The following is a 14127-nucleotide window of genomic DNA, read 5'->3' on the forward strand; positions in this document are numbered from 1 at the left end:
TTGTGGCATTTGACTCTTGGCTTGTATTGGAAGGGACTGAAAAGTCGAGTCAATAGGCCAGCCTAGCATAAGAAGTGCTCCTAATGAAGGAACAGAGGAAAAGCGCCTGTGAGTGATGTTGAATAGGCTGTGATTCACCCCTGCTCCCACTGTGCGGGGGTGTGTGTCGGGGGAAGGCTGGGACTGATTTGTCAGGCAGAAGGCCGGGGCATGGTAATCAGTTCTCTCCCAGGTCTGTCTCGCCTGGATAATGGGGCTTTAATAACATGTTGCCCGAAGAGGCGGTTGTGTATAGGTTTCAGAGAACAAACTGATCAACAAGGCGAGGGTTTGGGGAGATTGTTAGGAAAATTGCCGCTTCTTCAGAATGTCATGATGCCCTCCCCACGGGCGGTGGAACTCTGCCCAGCACCCCCCCCCCCCATTCCCCCAAACAGTTCAGTTCGGTGATCTACCCAAAGCTGCACATAGCAGGCTAAAATTAAGCAGGAGACTAGCTCCCGAAAGGCTGCTTCTCAAGTTGAGAAGACAATAGCGGGGCCTGTGCTAGAGATCTGCTGAGGTAGAGATGATGCTTGCCTGCCATCCAGGCTGGGAGGATGGATGACAGAGCTTGGAGTATACAGAGACCCTGCACAAGCACTGGGTTTCTCTAATGCCCGGTTGTGGGGACCCAGGGCTGCCGGGCCAGGCTCAAAGGTGAGCGGAGAGAGGCAGACACCCAAGGAAGTCTGAACCTTGCCCCTCATGTTCTGCAAGGTTGTGTCCCTGAATTACCTCTTGGTTTATCCCGGGTCCTAAATGAGAAGTTTGATTTAGAGTGTCCAGAAATAGATGAGGCTGGCCCCAGAATCAGTGCCGGGGAACGGGGGTCCACAAACCCTGTGCAGCCCGGACTTACTCATACTGGGGGCCTGGTTGCTCCTGGAGGGCAGAGCTGTGTCTTCTTCACCCTTGGAACTCCAGACCCTAGTATAGAATGTGGAGCACTGACCCCACTGTCAGGACAGGTAGGGCTCTGGGGAGGTAGTCAGAAGCAGTTTCTGAGTCAGGCAAACCTGACTTTGAATGTGAGCTTCTGGCCAAATAACAGCCTTTCCAGGCCTCTGTTTTTCTAGCTGTAAAATGGGAAAACTCTACAGTTTCTCCTTCATAGGGCTGTTGTGAGGATTAGATGAATTAATTCAAATGCTTTGTGAAGCGAATTAAAATACTGCCTGGCAGGTAACAAATACGCGATGAATGTTACTGATCTTGTTATTACGTGTTTTTTCTTCCTTTCTTTACCGCATTAGGCTCCAGCATCAGGCTGAGAGTCTCGCACAGCCTACAATCAACTGTCCGCATAATCCTTTGAAAATAGCAGTGGGAACCTGCCCCTCCCCTTTAGTGGTTTTCCCTCAAAGGGTCCATTCAGTCACTGAGGATGCCTCAAGGCCCCTCATAGTCTGACTCCCTGCGGGTTCCCTGACTGCAGCCAGAGTGTTCCCTCAGCCTGGAAGGCCCTTCCCCCTTCTCTATGAGTGGCCAGTGGCCGCCCCTCATTCTCCTCAGGCATCACGCTGTAAACTTGATTGTCAGGGGCTCAGACAGGGCCTGATGCCCTTGTTGAAGGAGGCCTCCCTAGCTTACTCTTGCGTGCAGTGTTTTTATTTCTTTCCTAGCCTTCCGCATTTACTCTATAATGATCTTCTTTATCTCTGTTTTAGTTTTTAAATTTTTTTTTTTTTTTTTTTTTTTTTTTTTTGCCTCTTGTCCTTCTTTTCCCGTCCATGGAGGAGTGTGACCTCCATGAGGGCAGGGCCTACTGATTTGCACACTGCTCTGTCATGGGTGCCCAGACATGTGCTCCCCCCCCACCCCCCGCCCCGGCTCATAGGAGGGACTCAGCAAACACCTGTTGTCAATAAATGATTGAATGCTGGGAAACCAAGGCACGAGGTGACTTGGTCTTAGCCGGCCGGCTTCAGACCCACCCAAGGAATAGCGCTTCTGATAATATCTCTAGAGCCAACCATGGACAGCCGTTTCCTGTCACTCTGTCGCTTTGGGGAAGGGCAATTTGATCATTCTTATTGCCACCCTAGGATCGAGTGTTAGTGAATAGAAAGGTAGGGCTCTCTCCACATTAACTTGGCGATGGTCAGTTTGAGAACAAGATGGGAGATGTGGAGCAGGGCCTGGAAATATGCTATGAAGCTGCCATGGAAGAGAGCACATCTTTCTATCCTCAAGATTTTCTTTCACTCATGAACTTGTGGGCTCCCAGCCTGTTCCAGAAGCTTAAAGGTACCAACCAGGCTTTTAAAATGTCATGTCATGAATAAGCAGGAAGAGCGGGCTAAATGAACATCATATGAGAGTACGGTGCTGCCATAATGGGTGCACCCATGCTTCTGAACCGGTCCGGGAAAAGATCTATGTTTTTATCACTTCCTGGAGAATTATGCAAAGATGAGAACTTATATTAGACTCAAACTATTTTTTTGAAACATAACGATCATTTCCAGATGCCCGGCCTCTCTGAGCCTGACCCGGACCCCATTCAGTGACCCCTGCTGCCTGCTTTGCCAAGTTTCAGAACCTTCCTACTATTTTTCCCCCATGACAGAGGCCATAATAAGCCCCGTTATTCCCCCAAACCCTTACACCTAGCTTGAATTTCAAAGATGAAAGGCGAGATTATAGCTTTCAGAATATAGTAAACTATGACATAACACTTCTGTATGAGAGATGCCCAGATTTCACCACTGACCCAGAATCCTGGGAGAATGTGTCCCCTCTAAAGCCCAGCTGGCCGGTTCCGTTCCTGGTTCCCACCTACAGACACATTCATCGGGCTGTGCCAGAAGAGTGTGCATGGCAGCAGGCCACAGTCCGGCGATGCCACAACGTGGGCTTTCCCTGGTTTCTCTTACCTAGCGCTTGGTTATAGCGAGTCTTACTAGTGGGCAGTAGCATCCAGCCTCTGCTGCCCCAGCAGGACTTCCTCTGCAGCCAGATCCTTCCTGGCCCTATGACCCTTTGCTGTCAGGAGCCCCCCCCCCCCCCCCCCCCCCCGCCCCGGGGCTCATCACTGCTTTTTAGACATCTCGGGGCTTGTATGGCTCATCTGTCTCCCTTTCTTTTCTCTTCCTCGGGCCAGGGAAATCTCAGGCTCTTCTCTTCTGTTTACAAAGAACAATATGGCATTTTTAGCTGAAAAGCCTACTTTGCTCCTTTTGCAAGTCTCTGCTTGGCCCCTGGTGCTGTGAGCATGGGGCCTTCCTTCTCAAGGCCCTACACTTCCTCCAACCCCTTAGGACACAGACTTCCAGGCGTCTTCCTGGATCTGAGTGTTTGCCTTCGGCTCTGCTGGCTATGGTTCCCGGGGATGGTGGAAGCCCCCATCTCTCCCCTGAGCCACCAGCACTCTTGCCTTTCTCTCCATCTTGTGCTCCTCCAGATGGCCTCCCCCAGGTCCTTCTAGGGCCTTCCAACTGTCAAAATCCAAGGAACATCCTTCTTCCCTCAGAATCCCCATGTTCAGTCAGTCATCACATCTCCACTCCTGCCTCCCCAGGGTCCCTTTCCATCTCCTTTCTCCATCCCCCAGGCACTGTCCTCTCTCCCATGGCTCCCTGCTGCAGCCACCTAATGGACCTAGTTCCGCTCTCCTGGGAGCTGCCCTTCTTTTAAGGTCCTTTCTCTCAGGACATCTCATTTTGTAAACATGCCCTCATTCCTGTGACCTGTCTTCCCAGCCAGTCGGCAAGTTCCTTGAGGGGAGGGGCTGTGGGTGTTTTCACTCATGATAAAAATCTCGATCTTGGGGTTCCCGTCTCACCCCTTCCAAAGCATCCTTCAAACAGGTGCCCCAGCCTTTCCGGACTCGTAAAGTCCTTCATGACCTGGATGCTCCTGGATTATTTTATGTAATCTCTCATTTCCCCAAACTCCTGCTTATTGGAAGTTCTCCAAAAATTCTCTGCTCCTTTACTTTGAATGACTTCCTAGTCATCCTCCAAGATCCTCAAGGCCACCCCCTCCATAAACATTTCCCTGACCCTGCTGGGCACAGTTCAGTGCTTCCTCCTCACCGTGCTGCCCAAGTACCCTTTGATGTGGTGAAATAATGATGCTATTTTTTTTTAATTCCCCACTTGTTTATGAGTTCCTCAGGGACAGGAGGATAGTCTTTTTTTTTTTTTTTATGTTTGTCTAGAGAGTGTGAGCAGGGGAGGGGCAGAGAGAGAGAGATGGAGAGAGAGAGGATCCCAAGCAGGCTATGTGCCACCCGTACAGAGCCCAATGCAGGGCTTGATCTCACATGTGAGATCATGACCTGAGTTGAAATCAAGAGATATTTAGAAATAAGGTATGTAGAGCTCTCAGGTTCTCAACAATAGGTACATCTGAATCCAGTAGGATCTTCTGTAGAGTTTAGTGCCACAGGAAAGTCACCCAACTTTTACAGAGACTCACCCTTGACTTTGGAGCTGTGGTGTGGGGGTGGGGATCCCACTCTTGGGAATTTCACGTCAAGGATAGGAGTCAGGCAGATCTGAGTTCAGGTCCTTTTCTTGGCTCTGGAGTCTTGGGAAAGCCTAATGTCTCTCTGAACCTTAGTTTTTGGGTAGTAGTGTCTGTGTCAGTCCAGTCTTGTGAGGATTAAGTGAGAGTGTAGATCATGTGTGTGTCGCGAATTGTTCAGCAACAGGGTGATACAGCACTTCTGGGGTGCGGTGGGCTATGTGGGGCAGAGTCTTCAGGAGCTTCTGCCCCAGCCCCAGTGCCCCTCCAGGAAGGAGGACCTGGCTATTCTGTGGCCCCATGGGGCTGGGGGAGCTGAATCAGCACCTCCTGCCCCTGGCGGCCATATGAATCTCTCCCTTTATAGTATGTGGAAATTTTCCATAACCGTCATGGAAAACAGAAGCTTCTGATTTTGCTTACACTGCTGAAACTCCTTCCATGAAAATGAGTCCTGGGGAGACAGAATAACCTTAGGAGAGGTATTATTTTTGGCTAATAATTTCACTTCTACCTCTTTGCCCCCCGTTGCTCCTGTTCTTCTCTGTGTCCCTGTCCTGCTATGGTCACAATCAGAGTACAAGGAAACCTACCTTTTTAAAAAAAGTATTTATTTTTGAGAGAAAGAGAGAGCATGGGGGAGGGGCAGAAAGGGGGGAGGAGAGACAGAGGATACAAAGAAGTGGGCTCTGTGCTGACAGCAGACAGCCTGACATGGGGCTCGAACTCACAAACCAGACGATCATGACCTGAGCTGAAGTTGGACACTTAACCAACTAAGACATCTAAGTGACCCAAGCCAACCCTTTTTGTAGGCATTCTTGCCTAGCTGTGTTTCATCAGCCAGCCCAGGGCTTTTGGTCTGTCTAACACTGTAACCAGAGTGCTGGAACCCCATGGTTTCCATACAGTTTGTAAGCTGAAAATCTCAAAACAACCCCCTCAAAAGGCAGACCCTCTTTGTCTGCTGACTTCCATGATAAAGTTAAAGATGTGTTCGTAATAAGAACAAAATTCCTAACAGAATCAGCAACTTTTCTTAAAGGCTTACTTAAAGAAGAGCACTCTCTGGCTACTTTTTCAACTTTGTCTCTACTTCCTGACCCCTGTCTTAGAATACTTTGATTTTGTACTCTGAGAGCATAAAACTTGTCTGAGCACTGTCTCTTCCTCCCCTTCGGTCATTCACAGTTTCTCATAGGAGCGGCTTAGAGATAATGAGCTGCCAGCAGGTGCACTATCTGTCATGCCCAGACAGGCCCAGCTCACCAGCCAATGACCCATGCCCTCACCTCCCTGCCCCCCTTCAGCCGGCGCCCCGACACAGAAGCGACTGAGAAAAATAACCCAGCCCTTTGAGAGTGCCCTGGGTTCTGAAGTGGACGGAGGCTGACACGTTGCGAAGCGTTCATAGGATCGGACTCCGGAGCTGACAGGATTTGGCTACCTATTCTGACTCGTACTTACAAAAACAAATCCCACTTGCAGAGCCTGAGAGTCTACCAATGAGACATTTACTGAGGTGAACAAGCCCTTTGCTTTTGAAATACACACCGATGAGGGCGGCCTCTTTGTCCCCATCTGAGTAATGAGGTTGGATAGCATCAGCATTTGTCACCCTGTAGCCCTCGGACCACCTTCACAGAGCCCCCCCACTGGCTTGTGAATCCAGACTTCTGGGCCCTACCCTGGAACTTTTGCGATTAGAGTCTCTAGGGGGTGGGACCTCGGAAGTCCTCAGTTCAGCCGTTTCCCTAGATGGTTATGTGGTTTGAGAACCACTGATCTCACTTAAGACTGTTCCTACTGTGCATTTATTCATACCTGAGCAGAAATAGTTCAGTCTGTCTATTTTCTTCTAACCCCCTCACCGAGGTCTGCTGGATGGATGGAATGGGAATTTGGGGTAGGGAGGGAAGAACTGGAACACTTGGGGGGTGTTCAGGTCTGGGCTGAGGCCTGAGGGTCTGCAATTGGCTCTGAAACCTTTGTTCTCTTTCCTTTTGTTCCCAGCCCTGTCATTTGGGACAGGCTGTAACTTGGTGAGATGCAGGGGGGACTGGCTATTGTGATCTAAACTGGGACTGCACCCCTAGGGTGAGCAGTGAGCAGGGCTCTGAAGGGGCAGCTGTCTCTTGGTGCCTCATAGCTGACTTCCAAAGTGGGCTCTGAACAGCTTTTAGGAACCCCAGCTGTCCTTGAACATGGCAGGTGTGGGGCTGGGGGACCAGCGAAGGGAGGGGTGATGCCTGCAGTGTGTTCCAGCCCAGATTTCCTTTCTGGAGGATTGAGTCTTCTGACTCTTTAGAAGCAGATGAGGGGACCCATCTTAGCCTACAAGCTCCAAATTCTACAGGAGAGAAGCCCCCAGCCTGTGGGACGTCTAGAGGGAAGATCTGGAGCTAGGCAGGGTGGCCTGGGGACAGGCACACATTCACCTGAGAGGGGGTCATTCAACTTTACCACCAGCGTAGTTGGTACACAGTTCTGAGTCCCTGAAAGTGCACATCTCATTTATCTTAACGTGGCTTTTTGCTTATCAAAGATCTCTTAGGGCAACCACCCTAGAGAGCAGTCAAAGGGTGAAAGATGACATTTATAAAAATCCATTCTTTCTTCTCCACTTCACCGCTCTATTGACTGTTTCCTGTTCAATCACATGCCCTCACAGCTGCACATCCCATTTTAGGAACTGCCAAGGCCATAAATTCCCTGTCCTTTCTCCACTGTGCTTGCCTCTGCCACACCTTTTCTTCCCTTCCCCATCCTGGAGGGCCTGGGTCCTCTTCGGTTGGATCTCTCGTGTCTGGAAGGTCTCCATTTGCTTCCCAGGACATGGAACAAGCCGACCGCATTGCCCCTTTCTTCTGCTTTCATCTTTTCCCATGACTTTCCTGATTCCCACTGATTCCTTCTAGAGATTAGCGGTGGTGCGTCTAGCTGGGAATTGTGGCCAGGTGAACACTGCTCTTAGGTCTGACCTTTTTCATTTTCTCCTGTGTCCTGGCACTGACCTTCTGAGCAACTGTGGGCCAGTAGTACAGGCTCCTTGTGAGGAACAGAGAGAGGGCTTACACAGAATACCCAGGGTCCTTTCTGAGAAAAGGAACAGAAGTTCACATGGTCAGATCCCCAGTCTTTGGCTAACTCTACTGCCTAGAACCTGGCTTTGTTTCCCCTGTTCACTCCGTCATTCTTGTTCACAAAGAATTTAGTGAGCCATACCGCGTGCACGAGGCATTGTGCTAGACTGGAAACACAGGAGGGACCCCGAGGCCCGACCAAAGAGCGTTAAGAGCCTTTGTTCATTGGTGGACATCGTGACTGTTGTTCAATAACCCCTACATCCCATGCTGAGTGGGTACATCTAGCGGATCTAGAGCGAACTTGCCTTTGGGTGATTCAAGCTTATTTCGTTCCTGCAACAGCTAATCACTGAGTATTGGAGTCATATAAAGTAGTCCGGCTGATTCAATAATATACTTGGCCTCATCTGCACAACAGTTTGTAAACGAGGCTGCTGCTCAGAAAGGGTTCTGTCGAGCCAAATCAGTACCCAGGTGTCTGCTCTTGCAGTGAACCCTCCCCCGCTTCCTTATTCCCCACTGCCATTCACTGGAGCTCCCTTGTACACCATGCCCTGCATTTGATACTGTTGATACCAATCCTGTGAGGTTGGTCATCTTGGTCTTCTTACTTCAGACCTGGGGACACTGAGGCCCAGGGGATTTAAGCACTTGCCCAAGGCCACACAGCCGGCTTCTCCTCTGGGAAGAGAAGAGCTCAGTCTGAAACCTGGTCTGTCTGAGCCTTGGGCTGCTGTGGGCTGAGGGCAGAGTCAAGCATCTCTCTGGTGCGTTTCTCAGCCCTGGGCTAGGCACCTGCTCTTTGTAAACACAAACTACTCTGTGCCAGAGAGTAACCGCTTCTGTGGCTCAGCAGCACCAGAGTCCTGCCCTTCTAGGTAGGTCCTGTGGGCTGGGCAGCCGAGTCCATGATTCTGAGCTCAGGGGTACAGTGTGCTCGTTGTTCTTGGTTTGGGTTCTCGGCGCTAAGTGTCTTCCCCTGATAGGTGATTTCTCTAGGAGAAGGGCTGCAAGCTGGGAATTGCTCAGGGAACCTCAGTGGCTGGGCTCAGCCATTTTCAGTGGCCGGAAAACAAATTCTGCGCCACTTAGGATTCCTGGGGACCCATGTCAGGAAGTGCTGGCCCTGCAGGTCCCAGCTGCTGTGCTTCTGCCTGGAGATCTGACTATCCTTCCTTCAAGATTCTGGGTGGGAGCTTGAAGAAGCAGGGGGAAGTTCTGAGCCTGGGTGGGCCAAGGAGAAGACCTAGACCAGTAATACTTGTGTGCTGTGGGCCCTTTGCACAACCACTTCAAGTATTCCTAAAGGGATTTATGAACAAGGCAGAGAGTCATTTCCATTTTCCAGGTGAAGACACAGAGGCATGGATAAATCAAGTGACCTGGCATATGGCCATCAGCTAGTAAACGCCTTGTCACGTTGTAAACTCAGGTCTCCTTGAGTCTTCCACTAGACCACTGCTCATGCTACTGATGGCCCTCCAGGAGACTGCCTGGCATCACCCGCAGAGGGGAAGAGCCCTGGGTCTGCGTGGACACAGGCTCATTGAGCTCCAACACCACCTCCACGCAGGAGGCCACGGCACTATCTTGCTCTGCGGGCAGCAGCCGCTACTGGACCCTAACGTCAGTCGACCTGACAGCACCTTGCCTCTGCTTGTACCCATGCCTCTTGCCTCCCTGCCTGGGCCTTCCCAGCTGCTGCTGATGCACACGATGTTGCCGGACTTGTTCAGTGTCCATGCACTGTCACTGGTTCACCCGGCCACGTGCAAAGGGCGGCTGAGCGTACCGACACGCAGACCTATCTCTCATGCTTTGTCGATATGGCTCCCCCAGGGCTGTCTTCACGGTGCTAGGTGAGTTCGTGTCCTCTGGAGTGAATCTTTTTGTTTTCAAATGTGACTAATGGAAGATAGCAGATGGAAAGGCTGTGGCTGATCAACTGGCTATTTCTCATCCTGATGGGCTATTCTGAGATGTGGTATTTCCATATAATCTTCCCAGAGAGTATGTCGTGACCATGCTGTACGTTGTGATAGATGGTGGCTAGGTCAGCACCCTGTATCTGCTCTCCTTCCCACCCCCCACTTTCCTCTTTCCTTCAGTCTTATTTTGTTTGGCTTGTGACTGCCTTTCTCCAGTAAAGCGCTGGCACGCAACGTTGGCCCTGGGCTCTGTTTTTTAGGCAACACAGGCAAATACAAGAACAGTAGTAATAGTCCTTGCTTTCATGTATTGAGAATAAGCTGTATCCTTGCAATGAATCTTCCGACTAGCCCTATTAAGCAGCTATTATTTTTATCCTCATTTTAAAGAAGAGAAAACTAAAGATGAGAGAAGTTGAGGAACGTAAGTGGCAAAAATGAAGGTCTAATACAGAGTAAAAACTGGATTCTTTCAACTCCAGAACCTGAACTCTAAGCTGCCCTTGGATCAAGTTGCTGTTAATTTGTAGAAACACCAAGGAAACACGAGTCTGTGCCAGGGACCACCTGAAAGAGACTCCTAAAGATTCCTGGGGCGGGGGGGTGGGCAGGGAGACCCTCCGAGGAGAGCCCTGGGTTACTCACGTTGTAAACGCTGGGTTGTACTTTGCACCTCGGTAGTAGGAGTACAGATTGAACATTCCAATCATGAAGGCCACAAATACCATGATGAAAATGACCATGAACTTGAAGATATCTTTCACAGTTCTCCCCAGCGAGATCTGCAGGGGTCCAAAACTTTCATTGGCTGGCAGGATGTATGCAATCCTGGAGAAGCTCAGCACGACAGCGATGGCATACAGCCCTTCCGATATGATCTGAGGGTCTGAAGGCCACCACTTGTCCCTGGCTGAAAGAAAATAATCCGGGTTACTCGTGGGGGGGGTGGGGGGGGGCAGGATCTGCTGTAGTGACTTGTTTCTGGCGGAGAAACCAGGTAGGCATTTTTAGAGGCCTCTAACCTCATCATTGCCATTCCTGCCCTTGAAGTTGATTCCAATGCACCGAAGGTACCACACCCTCCCTCTTGGAATGTGCTAGTCCATCTGGCTGGAGCACTCTTCCCTCACTTTAAGACCGCCTCATTCCTGGTCATCCTTTAAGACTCTGCTCAAGTGACATCTCTTTCAGGAAGCCTTGTGTGACTCCCACAAACTGAGATGGGCTCCCGGTTCCCCTTGGTTCCCTTGTTATCTGTGCACCCTCTGTCATGGAACTTACCGTGCTGCTTCCTATTCTGTCCTCCCTACCATTGTGTGAGCTCCACAAGCAGGGGCTGCTCTAGTCACTGGGGAAGCGTCACGAGGAGGTGGTGGGGCGGGGTACGGGCTTACAGTCAGACAGACCTGAGGTTGACAGTGGCCTTTCTACGCAGATGCTGTGTGATCGCAAGCAAGTCAGTTAACGTTTTGGAGCTGGATTTTCTCCATTTGCAAACTGGGTGTAATTTCGTCAACCTCAGAGAACTGTAGTGGGGGGTAAAATGAAATCATGGATGTAAAGTGCGTAGTCAGCCTAGGGCCTGGCACCGATGGGTGTTGATAAGTGTTTGTTAAATGAATGAAGGAAATACCACAAGTTTGGACTAGCCACAAATCGAAACAGAGGAGCACCCATGAGGCCCGGCAATCTGAAGGATCTTGCCTGAGAAAACGTTCTGGGGTTTTGTTCCTCAGGCAGTGTGTGTCTGGAAGAGTTGCTCTGTGTTTGAGCTAGGGTCTCCAAAGTGGTGACCAGTCATCCAGGTTTGCTATGAGAGTGCTTTTCCAGGTGGCCAGAGTCCTGGGACCTGTCCTGGGTGGTCAGGTTTCTGTTTGTGGTCTCTGATGTGAGTATCAGTAGCCCCGAGTGTCTTCCTGCAGCAGAACAGAGCTGTGAAGGGTTCCTATTGCAGTTCTAATGGCGCAAGGAACAGCGTCTGTCACTGAAAAGCTCCCTGCTACGTGTCGGCACATACAGTGTTTCTCGGGTGAGGGCGGCGCCTTCATCCTGGGGAACTGTATGTGGGTGTCGGCTGTTTTCACGAAGCTGGGGCAGGAGGATTACAGGGATGCTAATATCCCGCATCACTCCAGACAGACCCGTAGCACGAAAATTGTTCTGCTAAAAAAGCCAAGAGTCTCCCTGTTGAGAAGTGCTAAGTGAAACATCAATTGGGAAACATTGAGAAACCTAAATTAGCCCTTACTCTGTACATTAGCTGTGATTTTAGTGACAGTCCTGTAGAGCAGATATTATTATTGCCATTTTAAAGATTGGATTTGGGGTATGGGGTCTTTTTCAGAGCCAGGTAAATGCAGATAGCAAGGAGATTACATAGCAATTCTTGGCACCCTAAGGGAAATGGAAGAAGAGGAAACTTTTTCTTTATTTTCAAAGCTAGACTGTGTTAAACAATTATAATAATAAAGAGCAGTAAGAAACATTTAGTAAGGGAAGCCAGGCCTCTGTTTGCTACAAAGTTCCATGGAGTGCATTCTAAATTACATTTGGAGATACAACACAATTATAGACTCTATGTTCTCATCAAGGTCATAACTCAGAAGTCCAGGAAAGACAAGTAAGGAGAACAAATTATGTTTCTCAAATGTATCTGTCACTCTCTAAGGATAAATAACACATTTGGGTAACATGAAATGACTTGACTTCTACAAGAAACACAAAAAAGGGATTTCTTTTTTTCCCTCCTATAATTTACCGTATTAAACCTTAACTGTAATAATAAAAGCTGCTTCTATAATGCAGTAAGATAGATTTAGCTGTCATCGGACCCTGGTGATCAGGTCAGGATTTCTAGTGAAAAAGTTTTCTATTTACATTGGCTTGTAAGAGTTGTGATTGTTGTAAAGCAGACAGAAGTGTGACAATTCAGACAAAGGGATTTTCTTCTTTTTGGAGCTCTTTCCTTGAGATAGATTGCCCTATCACAACCTGAAAAACTGGAATCTGTCTATTCGGAGCTGTAGAGGTTGGAAGGTACCACTGCCCGGATGGCCACAAGGGGGCTCTCTTGCCCAGCAACTGGAGCACAAGCGAACACTATGACAGAGCCAAGAGATTTCCAAGACTCAGGGTGAACCTCGAAGCAGGGGCAACAATGTGCAGTACTTTGCAGTTGGGTGAGACCTTAACACAATCCTTAAAAGAAACAGAAGGTACGAGTGGACAATATTGCAGCCTGAATCAGGGAATTAAAAAAATTATCCAGTTTGGGGCACCTGGGTGGCTCAGTCGGTTAAGCCTCTGACTCTTGATTTTGGCTCAGATCATGATCTCATAGTTTGTGGGTCTGAGCTCCCGCATAGGGTTCTGCATTAATGATGCGGAGCTTGATTGGGATTCTCTCTCTCCCTCTCTCTCTCTGCCCCTCCCCTATTCGTGCATATGCTTGCTTGCTCTCTCTCTCTCTCTCTCTCAAAGAAAAGAAAATCATCCAATTTCTGGAGCTCAGTGGGTCAAGTGTCTGACTCTTGATTTCACCTCAGTTCCTGATCTCACAATTGTGAGATAGAGTCCCTTGTAGGGCTCCATGCTGAGCGTGGAGCCTGCTTAAGATTCTCCCTCCCTCTCTCTCTTTCTCTCTCTCTCTCTCCCCCCCTCTCCTCTGCCCCTCTCCTCTGCTCACACTCTCTCCCTCAAAAATAATAATAAAAAAGAAAATTGTCCAATTTAGTATCAAGATTCTCTTATCTTTCTTTGATGAACCCTGAATAGCACAGAGGAGAAAACGTACAAGCCCATTTTGCTTTTAACAAGTCTAATTTTGCTAAACCAACAAATGAAAAGCGAATGGCTTATAATACTACCAGACTCGCCATTTCTCAGTAGGTGTTTCCTTACCACATTTACATGTAACAATCTGTGTAACACAATCCATATGGAATATGGGTAGCAACTCAACAGCTGTATTAAATGGCCAGCCCTCTGCAGCTCATTGCTTTACCTGACTGTGAAGATTCAGAGGTCACAGGAGCCGTGTGACTTCATGTAACAGGGACTTTTGACATTCAAACCTTTCATAATGTAGTGGCTGCCATTAATGAATGCCTATTCAACTAGTTTACTGGTAACAATAACACAAATCTGTTTCTTCTCCCCACTTCTCTTTCTCTTTTAGTACAGAAAGCACAGTGTTAGAGCAGGCAAATGACCTTATAGGCAGTATTGATAATAACTATTACCATTTAGTGAACCTTTAATATTGTTAGAGCACAATGCAAAATTCTTCTTATGCACTATCTTATTTTTTTTTTATTTTTTTTTTCAACGTTTATTTATTTTTGGGACAGAGAGAGACAGAGCATGAACGGGCGAGGGGCAGAGAGAGAGGGAGACACAGAATCGGAAACAGGCTCCAGGCTCTGAGCCACCAGCCCAGAGCCTGACGTGGGGCTCGAACTCACGGACCTCGAGATCGTGACCTGGCTGAAGTCGGACGCTTAACCGACTGCGCCACCCAGGCGCCCCTGCACTATCTTATTTAAAACAAACTTTCTGACATAGGTTTTCTCCTGGTTTTACATTTGGGAAAATAAAGGCTC

General features: G+C 48.9%; 1 protein-coding gene across 1 annotated transcript in view; it reads right to left on the reverse strand.

Moving 5' to 3' along the window:
- TRPC7 (transient receptor potential cation channel subfamily C member 7) overlaps positions 1-14127 on the reverse strand; it is a 130072-nt gene that overhangs the window by 20270 nt on the left and 95675 nt on the right. The window contains exon 6 of the mRNA XM_047866772.1: positions 10172-10436. Within this exon, the coding sequence (XP_047722728.1) occupies positions 10172-10436 (265 nt within the window). The remainder of the gene's footprint in view (positions 1-10171; positions 10437-14127) is intronic.

The sequence above is a fragment of the Prionailurus viverrinus genome, chromosome A1 (genome assembly GCF_022837055.1).
Source record: "Prionailurus viverrinus isolate Anna chromosome A1, UM_Priviv_1.0, whole genome shotgun sequence".
In the NCBI taxonomy this organism is placed as follows: domain Eukaryota; kingdom Metazoa; phylum Chordata; class Mammalia; order Carnivora; family Felidae; genus Prionailurus; species Prionailurus viverrinus.